The sequence below is a fragment of the Pteropus vampyrus genome, unplaced genomic scaffold (genome assembly GCF_000151845.1).
Source record: "Pteropus vampyrus isolate Shadow unplaced genomic scaffold, Pvam_2.0 Scaffold44, whole genome shotgun sequence".
Taxonomy (NCBI): domain Eukaryota; kingdom Metazoa; phylum Chordata; class Mammalia; order Chiroptera; family Pteropodidae; genus Pteropus; species Pteropus vampyrus.
The window spans coordinates 9,462,973-9,476,067 of NW_011888825.1; the positions used below are offsets into that span (position 1 = coordinate 9,462,973).

Here is a 13,095-nt window from a genome sequence, read left to right on the forward strand (position 1 = left end):
CAAAAGTCCACACAGCAGGTCCATACAGGCTCAGGACATGGACATACACATGCCACTGACATGCAGACCAAGACTCATCTGTGCTCACACAGACTTACTCATACACTTCGGATGCATGCTCCCTTGCCACTCCCTCCCTCTCTCCTGGCCCCTCACCTGAACTAGGCCCCATGGATGGCCTCGGTGCACTGGTCACTGGCTTCACCAGGGCCACGGCCTCTCTGGGCACCTGTCCCCCCCCCAAAAAAAAGAGTGCTCAGGGGGCAACAGGTGGGTCTCCTGGATGGGGGCAGCATTAGGACCACGTTTATAGGTACGGCTGGTTTCTGAGGCTCCCCTGGAGGCCCCAATTTGCCTTCCATTTTGTCTGGGCCCAGCTTTACCTTGCCTCTCACCTGGGTGCCTGGTGCTGCTACTGCATGGCTCATCTGCCCCTTCAGGATCATCAGAGCCTCCTCATGGGGGTCTGGCCGCTTCACGAACACCCTACCGCCGTCCTTCCTGGTGAGTTGGACACTGAGTCTCCTCTTCCCAGCCACAAATTCCTACAATAGGGAACCTCTTCCTCCACCCCTTATCATTATAAACGAGAACCCAGAGAGGATCAGAAACTGGCCTGAGACCACACAGCACAACCTAGAGAGCAGTATGGGATTCCCTCTGCCTGAAGGGCTCATGTAGACCGTCTGCATAAATAGACTCATTCTCTGAATGTCACTGGGCACTCAAAAATGGTAAGGAGACCACTTGTCTGGAGGTTGGAAAGCTGGGATTGGAGCAGAGCTGACCTGAGGGCCTCAGACCAGCCTCACCGTGGCGGCTGCTGATACTGCCTGACGATATTCTTGATCTGCTGTGTTGGCTGTGGGAAGTGCTCCGAGTTAAGTGTTGAGTACCGAACCAGCTCTGGGCAGGTTGAAGCTGTGGCAAGGGGTGAGGGTGGGAGACAGGGTGACACTACACTCCCAGTCCCATACTGGGAAGCCCCCCCCACACACAAAGGTGGGGTATAACACTCACTGGTTTCTGGAGAAGCCTGGTCCTGAGCTAGAATGGAGATAGCCACGGGCTTGGTGGGGGGCCTTGAGGCCTTGGCCAGAGGCGCTGGGGTCACGGGTTTTGGAGTGGAGCGCAGGAGCACAGGCTTGGCTGGGGGTCCAGTGCCTACGAGCTTTGGCTGTGTCTCTGATGATAGGGGTTTCTACGGAGAGCAGGGTGTGAGTGAGGTGGGCTTCCTGGGACACACCAGCCTGCTCTCAGGGACTCCATGTCTGCTCAGGATGGGCTGTGGGGGTCTTGGCTCAGAGAGGTGCAATGATGCCCTGGAGCAGCATAACACTCACTTGGGCAGGCCAAGCTCACCTCTGGAGGCAAGGGCCTTGGGACAGGACTCAGGGGTTGCTGCTGGAGTGCCATAGCCTGCAGGGTCATCTCCCTAGCCTGGAGAGAGATGGTGGTGGTGACCAGGCAGGCTCATGCTCAGGGGACTCCCACATAACCCCTCTCGCACTCACCAGCAGCACGGCCTGTTTATGGATGAAAGCTTGCTGCAGAGCCAACGTGGAGGAGTCCAGGCCTGGGACTACAGGAGTCGGGTCAGAGGGCACAGATCCCAAGGTGCAAGAGATGAGGGAAATGGGAATTCCCTATCATGTTCCCGCCCCCCGCACAGTCATCTTACCCCCATCATGCCCATGGTTACCTCCATTCTAGCATGCGAAGAAGCCCAGAGAACCAGAGGGGGCCCAGCCTTCCCCAACCCTGAAACCAACCCAAAGGCAGGCACTGACTTGGCTTTGGCTCTGGGGGCCTCCTGGGGGTGTCTTCAGTGCTGCTACTGCTACCTCCACCAGGCTGGCCTCCCCCTTTCATGCGGTAGGCAATGGCTGTTGGCTTCTCCAGGTCCTAGGAGCAGCAGGTGGCTCGAGTGACTGCCTCAATATTGTCCTTCCAAGGTTCCAAGGCAACGGGCACCTGACACCAGGGGCCATCCCAGGGGCCTCCCACTAGTCAAGTGTCCGCTGTATGCCCGGCCTCTGTCCACGTGCATTCCTGTCAGTCCACCAACAATCTTGCAAGCTCCCAACTCCCCTTCGCCCCTTTCACAGAGGAGTAAACTGAGGCTCAAAGAGAGGCTGTGCCCTGCTCAGTGCTGAACATCATGCCATGGAGGGGCTCCTGGGAATTCCCAGAGTGAGCAAGAATACCTGAGGGGGCTGGCTGCCACAGGAGGTGTATGTGTCAGGGGGTCCTGGGCCTCTAGCTGTGAGTCAGCCAGGAATATCTCTAGTTGCAAGGATACCCCCCTCATCCTTTGTCTGGCCCCCAGCAGAGACCCAGATGAGATATGCCACCCCATGGCCCTGGCTGTGTCACCCTTTGGGTGTGTGTGACTTGGTGTGTATGTGTTGTGCCTATTGTTTGCACACACCCCACCCATCCCTACCATCTCCCCACAGGACAGCACAGAGCTGAAGAGGCTATCCAGGTAGCAGTCCAGTCCCTCGTGGGGTGCAGTGGGCTCTCCAAGGCTGTCTGAGTCTGACAGTGGGGGGACACACACAAGTCAAGTTCTCATAAACTATATAAATGTCTAACCAATGTACTATATACCTGAAACTAATTTAAAAAGAAATCTCAAGTTCTGTTCTCCTGCTGATCACCTCCCACAGCCCCCAGGCTCCCTCCCCACTAGAGACAGCTGCCACTGCTGCTTGACTTGACCTTGATGGGTCACTGTCCCTCTCTGGTCCTCAGCCTTCTCATTTGTATTGTCCTCATTGTGGCCACAGTACCCACTGGAGTCAGCCACTTTGGGCACGTGCCCCTGTGGCTGGGGCTTAGTGAGTGCATCCTCATCCGAGTCCCAGCTGTTCCAAAACACCCTGTGAGAAGGGGAACATGGAGCAGCTCACCCCCAGAGAGACCCACTACCCACCCAGAACTCACACCAATTCTCCTCTATACCCTGGAATTGGGTGACTCTCTTCCTTGGAAGGCAGGACCCTTTGGTGAGCCCCACCTCCCTGAGAACCTTGAAGCTTAAGTTCAGAACACAGCCTCTTCCAGCAGCTGGGAGGGGGAACATTGTGCTGGGAGAGGCCATCTGTACAAGGGGACCCAGGTAGCCACCTACGCTCTTGGGCCTCCTTTGCTGGCCATGGGCCCTTCTGCACCCACAATGAAGTAGGACTTTAGTCGTGGGAAGTCCTTGAGCAGCTCTAGGTCTGACACCAGGTCCAGTACATAGTCGTGGCCTGAAAGCTCTGCCCACTGGACTCCATTCTTCACGGCCACCGTCCAGCCCCGCCAGCCGTCTGCCAGACCCCTGGTGACAGCATGTGAAGAGACAGAAATGAGGGACAGAGCCAAGAAGTACCATCTGTGGAGACCCTGGGATATGGGCCAGACCCCAAGCATGACCAGAGTGGACCCCGTGGGGCTCTTCAGAGGATCTGGCCTCCTTCCCCTCCCTCCCTTCTTCCCAGGCACACAAGGGTGTGCTGAGCTGGGCATTCCAGGAGCCAACCTGTGCCTCAGAATGTCTCCAGCCACCTCTTCTCCCGTGCTCCAGGAGTGCACCGGGCAGGAGAACTGGTCACCTGGGATGGCAGCAAGTGATGAGCTCAGCCTGGGGCATCTGCATTCAGTCCAGTCCTGCTGCTTCCCCACCTGCATCTTGTGCTTAGGCCTTCCATTCTCATCTAGGACCCTGAGTCTGCATCTTCTCTGCCCTAGTCCCTCTCCCTCATTCCAGGTCCAGCCCCACACCCACACAAAGACTTCTTCAGGGCCAAATCCAGCAGGCCCCTCTCTAGCTCTAGAACCTCCCAAGGCTTCTCCTGACCCCAGGACATACTGGGGCCCGGTGATTCCAGCTGCTCCTCTGTGAAGGAGGGAGGGAGGAAAGGCAGCATAAGGCGTGAGAAGGCAGCTCACCATTGAAGCAGCCCACATCCAGCACCATGCTGGCCTTTTCCTGGGTTGCTATCCACTCGAGTTGGGTCAGAGGGAAGGTGCGGGCAGCCCCAGAGCCCTGCTGTTGGGCTCGGCTCATGGCCTGCATGAGGCGATGTTGACACAGGGCCTGGAAGCCATTCCGCCCATAATCGGACACAAACCTGATGGGTAGGAGTTGGAGCCAGGATGAAGGAGGATCTGAGGTGGGGGAAGATTTTAAGGGTAGTTTAAGGGAGGCCCAGGCTAGCCCAGAGCTTTAAGGTGAGGCTTAAAACGCCCCAGGCTATCCCAGAGTTCTGAGGCTAGACTAAAAATGATCTAGCCTAGAGTTCTAATGCTAAACAGAGAGGGTCTGAAGCTAGCCCAGAGGTATTTCAAGCCAGCATGGATAGGCCCAAGAATAGGCCAAAGAGGTTCCGGGTCGGCCCACCTAAGTTTGTTGGAGCAAAATGTCATTGACAGGGTGGGGTCTGCAGCATGGTGATGGTGTGGACAAGAGCCTAGACTCTGGAAGACTCTGCCCTCCGTTCTTTCACCAAGCAACCCTGAGTAGTCATCTGCTCTTTCTGAGCCTGTCGCCAAGTTCTCACCTATTCAAGAGACGGCTGTGAGGGTTCAACTTGACCCAGGACCAGTGAGCCTGATCCCTGCCAGTGGCAGGCTCTCCTCATGCCTGGCTTCCTGTACCCCTCCTAACTGCTGGGTGCCGGGCCGAGAGCAACAGTGGAGCAGGCCTGCAGCGGCTACAAGAGGGAACCTAGAGTTGTGGCCTGGACAAGCAGGTGGTGCTACTCTACTGCCATAGATTCACAAGACTGGCAAGTGAGCTGCCCACCTACTACATGTGGCCTGGGTGAAGCTCTGTACACTCTGTAGCTCACAGCTACCCTGTGAGGTGGGTCCTGTTACCATCTCTAATTTATAGGTAAGGAAAGAGGTTCAGAGGCAGTGACTTGCCCCAGGTCATGCAGCAGGTAAGCGTCATAGCTAGGATTTGCACCCAGGGCCTGCTTGAGTTCTTTTCCTTGTAAATCATCCTTGTCACCCAGCAATGTGACATCCTCCTCTTCCTCCTCAGGATGCTGATGATGGCTGTCCTCACTTATCACATGCCCACTCTGTTCGAAGCAGTTCACGTGTGTTTACACATTAATCCTCACACAGATGTAGTAAGTACTCTTATTATACCCATTTTAGACCGAGAAAACTGAGGCTCAGTGAGGTTAAGTAATTTCCCAAGGTCATACAGCTCCTGTGTGGTTGATCTGGGACTTGAGCACAAATTGTCAGAGTTTATACTCCTAATCACCCTGCTATACCCCCATGCTTTGAGAGGTCAATGCCTCAATTCCAAATTCCCCACTCCCTGGTCTTGCCACCTGCTCAGTTCTGGAAGTCCTTTTTCAAGTCTCACCTGACTCCTTCCTTCCACAGTGAGCTCAGTGGAGACAGAGAGCAGCCCCTGGTTGACCTCCAGCCCTGGCTAACCTTCCGAGCACAGAGACCTCACTCCTGGCCTGACCTTTAACATTGTGCCCTGGGGCCTCGTGCCAGTGTCACCATCCTCATCCCAGTCCCGCCCAGTTCCACTCACTTGAGCAGGTACTTGTTGAGGCGCGAGGAAGGCGAAAAACTGCTGAGGCAGGCGGCCAGCAAGAGCCAGCCCCGCTCGGCATTGTGGGCACTGGGGTTGCGCCACACCTGGTTGGCCAGTTGTGCCAGGATCTCATCCCGCAGTTCGGGTACTGCCAGACCTTTTTGTACAATGTAGTTCCCGAAGACATTCTCTTGAGCACCATGCAGGTGGGGGTCACCCATGAAACGTAGGATCTGGGCCACAAACAGACTCTCCTGGGACTCTTGGAAAGTCATTCCTGCCAGATCCCCGCCCCCAACATGCATCCCTTTCATGTCCTTCCCATGTGTCCCCCTGCCCATATAAAAGTCCCCCAAATTATAATATAATAATCAAATGACTATTTGACTAGGCAGTTCACACCAACGATGGGAAAATTCAAGATCCAAGGTACATACTGACTCTCTCTCCTGTTCATGAACCTTCTCTAGCTCCCATACAGCCCCAGCTCTGCTCTGCACCCTGGCCTCCAGCAAGCCCCTCACTTCCTGCTCCATTCAGGCCCAAGAGGGGTCACACATGGGACCACATCCCTTCCATGGAAGCACATTCCTTGGCTCCCTAGGGCCCTTGGGATGAAATTTGAACTCCTGGTCTGTCAGTCCAGGCCTTGTGATCTTTCTTGCCTTTGTTTTCTTGATTCTCTGATCTAACCACATCAATTTCCTCTTCTCTCTGAGCCTTCTCCACTTACCTTGGCTAAGAGGTTCCAATTCCTCCTTCCACTCTAGCTCAAATGTCCCCTCCTCAAGGAAGCCCTCTTGGATCCTGCCCAGGGCTGGATTAGGGGCACCATTTGGACTCCACAGCCTCCATGCCTCCCTCTGTCCATACTGGTGGCCACTAGTCAGGTGTGCTCTGCTCTCCATCCCCTTCAGACTAGGAAGTCCTCAAAGAGAGGACCTGGATCTATTCCTGTGTCCCTAGTAACCTCTGGAGAGGTGGCCTTTTGCCAGGAAGATGGCTAGAAGAAGAAAAGCCCCCAATGCCCAGACCCCAGACCAGAGAAGAGGCCAGACCACCCCTGACAGAAATCTCTTCTCCAAGGAAGAGGCCTTGGCTTATGGCTTTGGCTACTGAAGGGTCCAGGAGGGCAGGACATGGGGCCTCGTGGCCTGACCTCAGGGGCAGGCCAATGAATTCAAAGATGATCCTGACAGACCCATACCAGCTTGAAGATGCTCACGGCTTCTGCATGGTGCTCTACCGGCAGCCGAGTGAGAGGCGTCCTCAGTGGTACTGTCAGCATCCCAAAAGCAGGTTCCTAAAGGTACAAGGCAGACATATAGGGACAGAGCCTGGACTGACAGGCACATCTGGATCCACTGCTCTTTGCCAGGTGGGGACACAAGAACCTGGGAGGCAAGGACTCCTATTCCCAACATGTAGATGAGGAAACTCAGGCTTGGAGAGGGGCGGACACTAGCCCTCAGTGAGTCGGTGGTAGAGATAGTCTGAGCCCCTATCTAGGCCCTTTCTGGAAGGCAGGAAATTAAAGCAGAGATGATGAGCCATGGCTCCAATGGTGGTTAAATTTCTAAAGTATTTCCAAACTGGTTGACAAACAGCCACTTTTCCCCCTCCACTGCTATCCAGGCCCCCTGTGGAGCCCTGAGACACCTCATGATACAGAAACTGAAGGGCATGTACCAGGTCTCACAAGGCACAGCTAGGAGCTTGCCCCAGCTGAGGACAGTATCAATTTTAATTGGTCAGTGCCCATCGGCCAGGGCTGCTTGAGCCTATGTCCCTCTTACCTTGAAGTGGCACCGGACAAACTTAGCTATGGGGTAGTTGTTGATATCCAGGGGCAGTGTGACACGAGGCTCAGCCTGGAGCCGGGGAGTCCGCACAGGGGCCACCCGGGGTACCTGGGCTGGCCTGAGGCCTGTGGAGAAAGGAGGGCATGAGGTACCTGACTCCCTTGTCAACTTGTGCCCCTCCCACCACACCGTCCAGCACTGACTTACCTGCCACTGCTCGCAAGAGCCTAACCAGCTCTGCTGGTACCTCCAGGTGTCCCACAGCCACCAACTCCCGCTTGCTCAGCTCCTGGAGGGACAGCTCATGGTGAGGGGAGAAGCCTGCCACAACCCCCACCTGCTGGCCTCCCTTCCTGTCCCCGGCTACCAGCCAGACCCCCGCACCCACCTCCTGCTCCCGTAGCCGCACCTCCTCCACCCGGAGCCTCCGCTCTGCCCTTAGCTGCAGGAGAGCAGATAGTCAAGGCTGGGAATGGCAAGCAGAGGCAATGGCAGGCCACAGGCCAGGGGCAAGCCAGGCCAGCTCACACAAGGAGTCCGGCACAAGAAACAAGGGGGTCAGCTTGCCTGATGTCTAGAGGTAACTGCCCCACATTGTAGATGCGGGGAGGCAGAAGTGTGGCCAGAGAAACAGGGAGGGGAATGGAAAAAGACAAAGCAAGAGATAGACTGAGGCAAAAGGCAGAGAGAGTAACACTTTGGGAAAAGGGAGAGATAAGCAGAAGGATTTCTAGGAAGAGGCGGAGAGATGTGTGATGAAACTCCCTCTCCTGCTGCTCCACAAAATCTTTAGTAAAAGCCACAAACTCTTCTGATGCTTTAGGTATTACATTTGTCTTTCTGGTTCTGGTTTACATAACAATGAGTCAAGACTAATATCAAAGTAAGAGCAAAATCATATCCAGTGTTGGTCTACTCGCCAAATTCTAATCACACCCAATAACTTAAGATCCCACTGTGAACCCAGCACCAGGACAAACCCTTTACGTGCAAAATTTATTTAACCCTCTCCACAACTCCAAGGAGAGGATGGGAGAAGCAGGACTAGAGAGGGGCTGAGATTACACAGCTAGTGAGTGGCAGAGCAGGGATTCAAACCCAAGACAGTCTCCTCCTAGGGGCTAAGTGTCTCTTCCCCATCTCTGCTGCTCCCTGGACCCAGACAGGGTAGGCTTGACTCCTAGAAGTGGGAGGGGGAGGCCTGCACCTTGAGGTGACGCCGGTGGCTCACGTATGTGTGCACCAGGGACCGAAACTTCACCAGACTCCTCCTCATCTGATGATACCGTTGCCTGTGGGGTGGGGAGAAAAGGAGTTCCTTGGTAGGGGAGTTTAATGGTTGGGATCACGAGTGAACAAGGGGCAGAGATGCCCATGCCAACCTGGTCTGGGTGCCAGTACCCACACTTTACTCTGGGACCCTTTGGCACAAAGGGAAATTGTAGGTCAGAGGAGGGCAAGGATTTGGCTAAAGTCACTTAGCAAATTAAGTGGCAGAGCCTGGATTAAACTGCCCGTACCATGGATTTCCCAACAGGCTAGAGTCCTGGGGTCCTTGAAAGGCAGGGTGGGGTCCCTCTTGGCTGGCTGGATTCCCACCCACCAGTCACAAGGGACAGGAGGCGGGACAGAAGGGCTTCCAAAAGCAGAGACACAAGGAATCTTATCATCCTTCCTGCAGAGGCCTCTACTCTCAGCTTGTGTTCCTTAAGGATCAGGGAGCTTACTACTCAAGTTCAGGCAAGACCTCTCCCAAGCTTAGCCATAGGGATCCAGGGAGTCCTGCCTATCTGGGCTGCACCTGGCCAGGTAGCCTCGGGCCCGACTTTGCAGCAGGATGATCTTGCGGCGCAGGGAGCGGAAACGCCGCTGGATGAAGAAGCCACGAAGGCAGCGCTGCAGAGTGAGGGCTGCCAGATTCAGGACGTGCTCCCGCATGCTCTCCAGGAGCTGATGTAGGTGTTCTTTAAGGAACAGCTGAGGATAGAAGATAAGTAATGAGGCAAGTAAGGGCCAGGTGACTGGCCTGGGGACTCCTCCCTCTCCAGAATCCATGGAGACAGAATAGATAGGGCAGCCTGCTGGAGCTGAGTGGAGGATGGGCTGGGTTTTGGAAGAAAGGATGAAGGTGAATTAGGCAATGGGAACTGCCTGAACAAAGGTCTGGAGGCGGGATTAGCATTCCATTTACCACGCTCAACTGGACTGCTTCTGGGACAGTAAACTCTAGCTTGGGAATTTTTGATTCCACAGGCTCCAGTTCTGGAGTCCTTCAACTTGGGGCCTACGGGGGCTGAGTGTGGAGTGAGACTCACCTTGCTGACGCCAACGCGGTACATATTTGGCATGACTGTGCATAGGCGGCTCAGCACCGACACACACATGTCCCCACTGGCTGGCACGTTGCGCTTGAGGGCCACTAGACAGCGGTACCTGCAGGGGCCCAAACTCAGCCTGGGGCTATGGGACCTACCCCAGTTGCCCACTAGATCACAGAGTGACCACCTCTATCCCCTGTCTCCGGGAGGCCTAGGTCCCAGCAGTGGCTCTACTCAGTGTCTTCTAATAAGAAACAGGCACTCCATCCTCAAGACTACTTCTCAGAGTCAGAAAATTGTAAAAATAATAATTTCAGTAGAATAAGACACCTTACTGTCATCTGCTGGAAACATCATAATAACTTTTAAAATTATTCCTCTTTGGAATCAATACATAAGAAAACTATGGAAAAATACAAAACAATAAATATATCTGCCATATAACAGCTAGCATGTGGTGGTCTTGTGTAGTGTACAACCTGGGCAACTGAATAGCAAACCCTTTCCTGCCCGGCTTGTATGTTCCTGGGATCCTGATGGGCTGGGTAGGGGTCTGTGGAGCTCAGGAATCATTCTGACTGAGGTACCTGTCGATGAACATCTGGAAAGGCAGCCGCACTGGAAAGCCCTCCTTGCGAATCCGCACAGTTTCCAGCACCCCCGAATAGCGTAACTGTGCCATTACCACCTCTGGCTCAAAGAGGCCTGGCTCCTGTAGGGAGGGCCCAGATAGGGAGTCTCCACATTGTCCCACCCACATGCAAAGGGCACTACAACAGCAAATAGTCCTCATGGTGGGCTGGGCTGATGGAAGTCCAGAGAGGCAAAGCCAACTGCCCAAGGTCATACAGCATGAGGAAGAGCATTTGGTTCTCCCAGGGATCTCAGCCATCATGTACCTTCTTGTGATTGGGCTTCAGGCAGCGCACAAACAAGGGGTTACATCTGGGCAGAGGTAGAAGAAAGGCAGTGTGAGGCCCCAGAGAAGAAAGGTGCTTATCCCTGAGTGTCAGAGGTAAGGCTCGGTCCCATCCACCTGCCACACCCACCTCTCCATCTTTTCCACCAGATCTAGGAGCGACTGCTGGAACTTAGCTGCTACTGTGTGTGCCTTGTAGAGCCGGGTGACAGAGCTGCTCTTGCCTAGGCGTTGAGGGGCAGCCTGCGGAGCATGGCTGGAGAAGAGATGTGCCACCACCTGGGCAGTGGTGGGCAGCAGGCCCAAGGTAGTGGTCAAGGCACCAAGGGACAGGGAAAGATAGGGGCCGAGAGACAGAAACAAGGAGAGAAACAGAAAGAGAGAGAGAGAAAAAGGGAGAGAACAAAAGGAATCAAGTCTCCAGATCTGAAGGACCAGAAAACTAACCAACTGGACCTCTGCCCTCTCTGCGAGGCCACTGTCCTCCTGGCTTGCATTTATCTCAAGTCAGGGCATTCAGCACCTTCCAAGGAACCTGTCCTGTTTTTGGAATGACTTTTTTCTTCAGTCTGGGAGACATACAGGCATTGACTGTGTGTCTGGGCCCAAGGTGGCCTGTTACACACGTCATGAATTTTGGCAATGACCTCAGGAGGAGGGTGCCCGTTTTCCCTGGGAGGAAACGGAGACCCAGAGTAGGGGGTGGGTGGCTGAGAATATAGGGGCAGAATGGGAGAACAGCTCAGCCAGAGGATGGGGTGGGTGTGGGTGTGGCCAGGATGGTCCAGGGGATAGACAGGGCAACCCAGTGTGGCCAGCCAGGGGCATGGCCCTTTAGAGGTGGGGCCAGGAACTGGAGAAAGCACAGAGCAAAGCAAGGCTGGGTGGGTATGGGGTTAGGGTTGGGATGGGGTCAGGGCCTGGTTAGGACTGAGGTGAACAAGAGGAAAGATTAGGCTAGGGTACCTCCCCATTTCTGAGATGGGGAGAGTGGCCTGATGGTGAGCTGGGTGCTCTGGGGCAGGGCCAGAGCAGCAGGAGGTGATGCTTGCTCACCCGTGTCCGGCTCCGAACAAATAGTTCCAGCACATCCTGGCGTACCTGGTCGTGGTTCTTGTCCAAGAACTTGTGCACCTGGAAAGGGGGAATGGCAGCGCAGCTAAAGCTGGACCCCACCCCAACCCCATGCCGTCTGGGGGACAGTGTAGAAGGCTAATCCACCTCTGTGTACACCAGCCAGTCTGCACCCCTCTTCTTCCCTTCCACCCTACATCCCATGGGTAACCCTGGCCCTGCCCAGCCAGGCCGCTGTCTCCCACTCTGTCCTAAGAGGAACTGGACATTTCCCCTGCTTTGTTCCCCTCTCCTCCTGCCCCCACTATCCTCCCCACTCCCAGGGGAAGGAGGCACTAGCCACTTCACATGCTCAGTCTGGGTCCTGGCCCCATCCTCAGTGGAGGATACTGTCTGGGACCCACGCTGCAGATGAGGAAAATGAGGCCCAAATGGGGAGAGGCTTCGAATCCTGGCCTGAAACAACTCCAAGGTAGGAATGTGCCTGAGATAATATGATAAGAGTGATCACAGTGATTATCACTACTGGTAATAGCTACTCTGTCAAATCCATCCCAGTGCTAGACTTCTCACATTCACCCATGAGATGGGCACTATCATTAACCCCGTTTTTCAAATGAGAAAACTGGGGATCAGAAGGTAAAGCGCTTTGCCCAAGGTTACACAGCTAAGGATCGACAAAGCCAGAGCTGGAACCAGGTGAGAATGTTCGGACACCCTGTCATGCCTCTATGCCTCCAACACCCGGGAACTGTGGCACCACAGAGGCCGTGCGGGCTGTCTTGGGTCTCACCTGGTAGGTGACTTTGCCTGCATAGTGCTTGATGGTGAACTCAGGCAGTGGCATCTTGGGTTTGGAGTAGAGTGGGTTGGTGCTGTGGTGGTAATGGCACTTTTGCAGAAATGTGTGGTCTGTGGCCTGGGGGCAGATAGGAGTCAGTGGGTGGGCAGGGCAGGCGGGGGTCAGTGGGTGGGCAGGGTACCTGGGCACCCTGTTCCTGATCTAGTAGCAAACACTCCAGCCCTAATGGTCCCCAGCAAGCACTGGGAAGAAGGAACAAGTCACAGCTTCCCCTTGTTGCCCATTGCCCTGGGCGGGGAGACCTAAGTGGACCCCTGCAGACAGGTGTGTCTGATTAGCTCCCAGCTGCCTCCCCTCCAGCCCAGCTGCTTTTGCACTCTCTAGTCCAGGGGTCCCCAATCCCCAGGCCACAGACCAGTACCAGTCCGTGACCTGTTAGGAACTCGGACGCATAGCTGGAGGTGAGTGGCGGGTGAGCAAGCGAAGCTTCATCTGTATTTGCAGCCACTCCCCAGCACTAGCATCACTGCCTCAGCTCCACCTCAGATCATCAGGCATTAGATTCTCGTAGGAGAACCAGTACTGGTGCCAAAAAGGTTGGGGACCGCTGTTCTAGTCCCACT

At 55.0% G+C, this 13,095-nt stretch overlaps 1 protein-coding gene across 1 annotated transcript in view; it reads right to left on the reverse strand.

Annotated features, from left to right (window-relative positions):
• MYO15A (myosin XVA) overlaps positions 1-13,095 on the reverse strand; it is a 51,920-nt gene that overhangs the window by 21,157 nt on the left and 17,668 nt on the right. Inside the window, 25 exon segments of the mRNA XM_011359072.2 lie at positions 157-229; positions 396-501; positions 789-921; positions 1,021-1,201; positions 1,363-1,440; positions 1,515-1,582; positions 1,791-1,905; positions 2,447-2,541; positions 2,725-2,885; positions 3,137-3,328; positions 3,530-3,602; positions 3,940-4,121; positions 5,555-5,790; positions 6,765-6,860; positions 7,354-7,484; positions 7,567-7,648; positions 7,748-7,801; positions 8,567-8,651; positions 9,161-9,336; positions 9,675-9,792; positions 10,265-10,389; positions 10,577-10,622; positions 10,727-10,875; positions 11,653-11,730; positions 12,464-12,589. Of these exon segments, the coding sequence (XP_011357374.1) occupies positions 157-229; positions 396-501; positions 789-921; positions 1,021-1,201; positions 1,363-1,440; positions 1,515-1,582; positions 1,791-1,905; positions 2,447-2,541; positions 2,725-2,885; positions 3,137-3,328; positions 3,530-3,602; positions 3,940-4,121; positions 5,555-5,790; positions 6,765-6,860; positions 7,354-7,484; positions 7,567-7,648; positions 7,748-7,801; positions 8,567-8,651; positions 9,161-9,336; positions 9,675-9,792; positions 10,265-10,389; positions 10,577-10,622; positions 10,727-10,875; positions 11,653-11,730; positions 12,464-12,589 (2,959 nt within the window).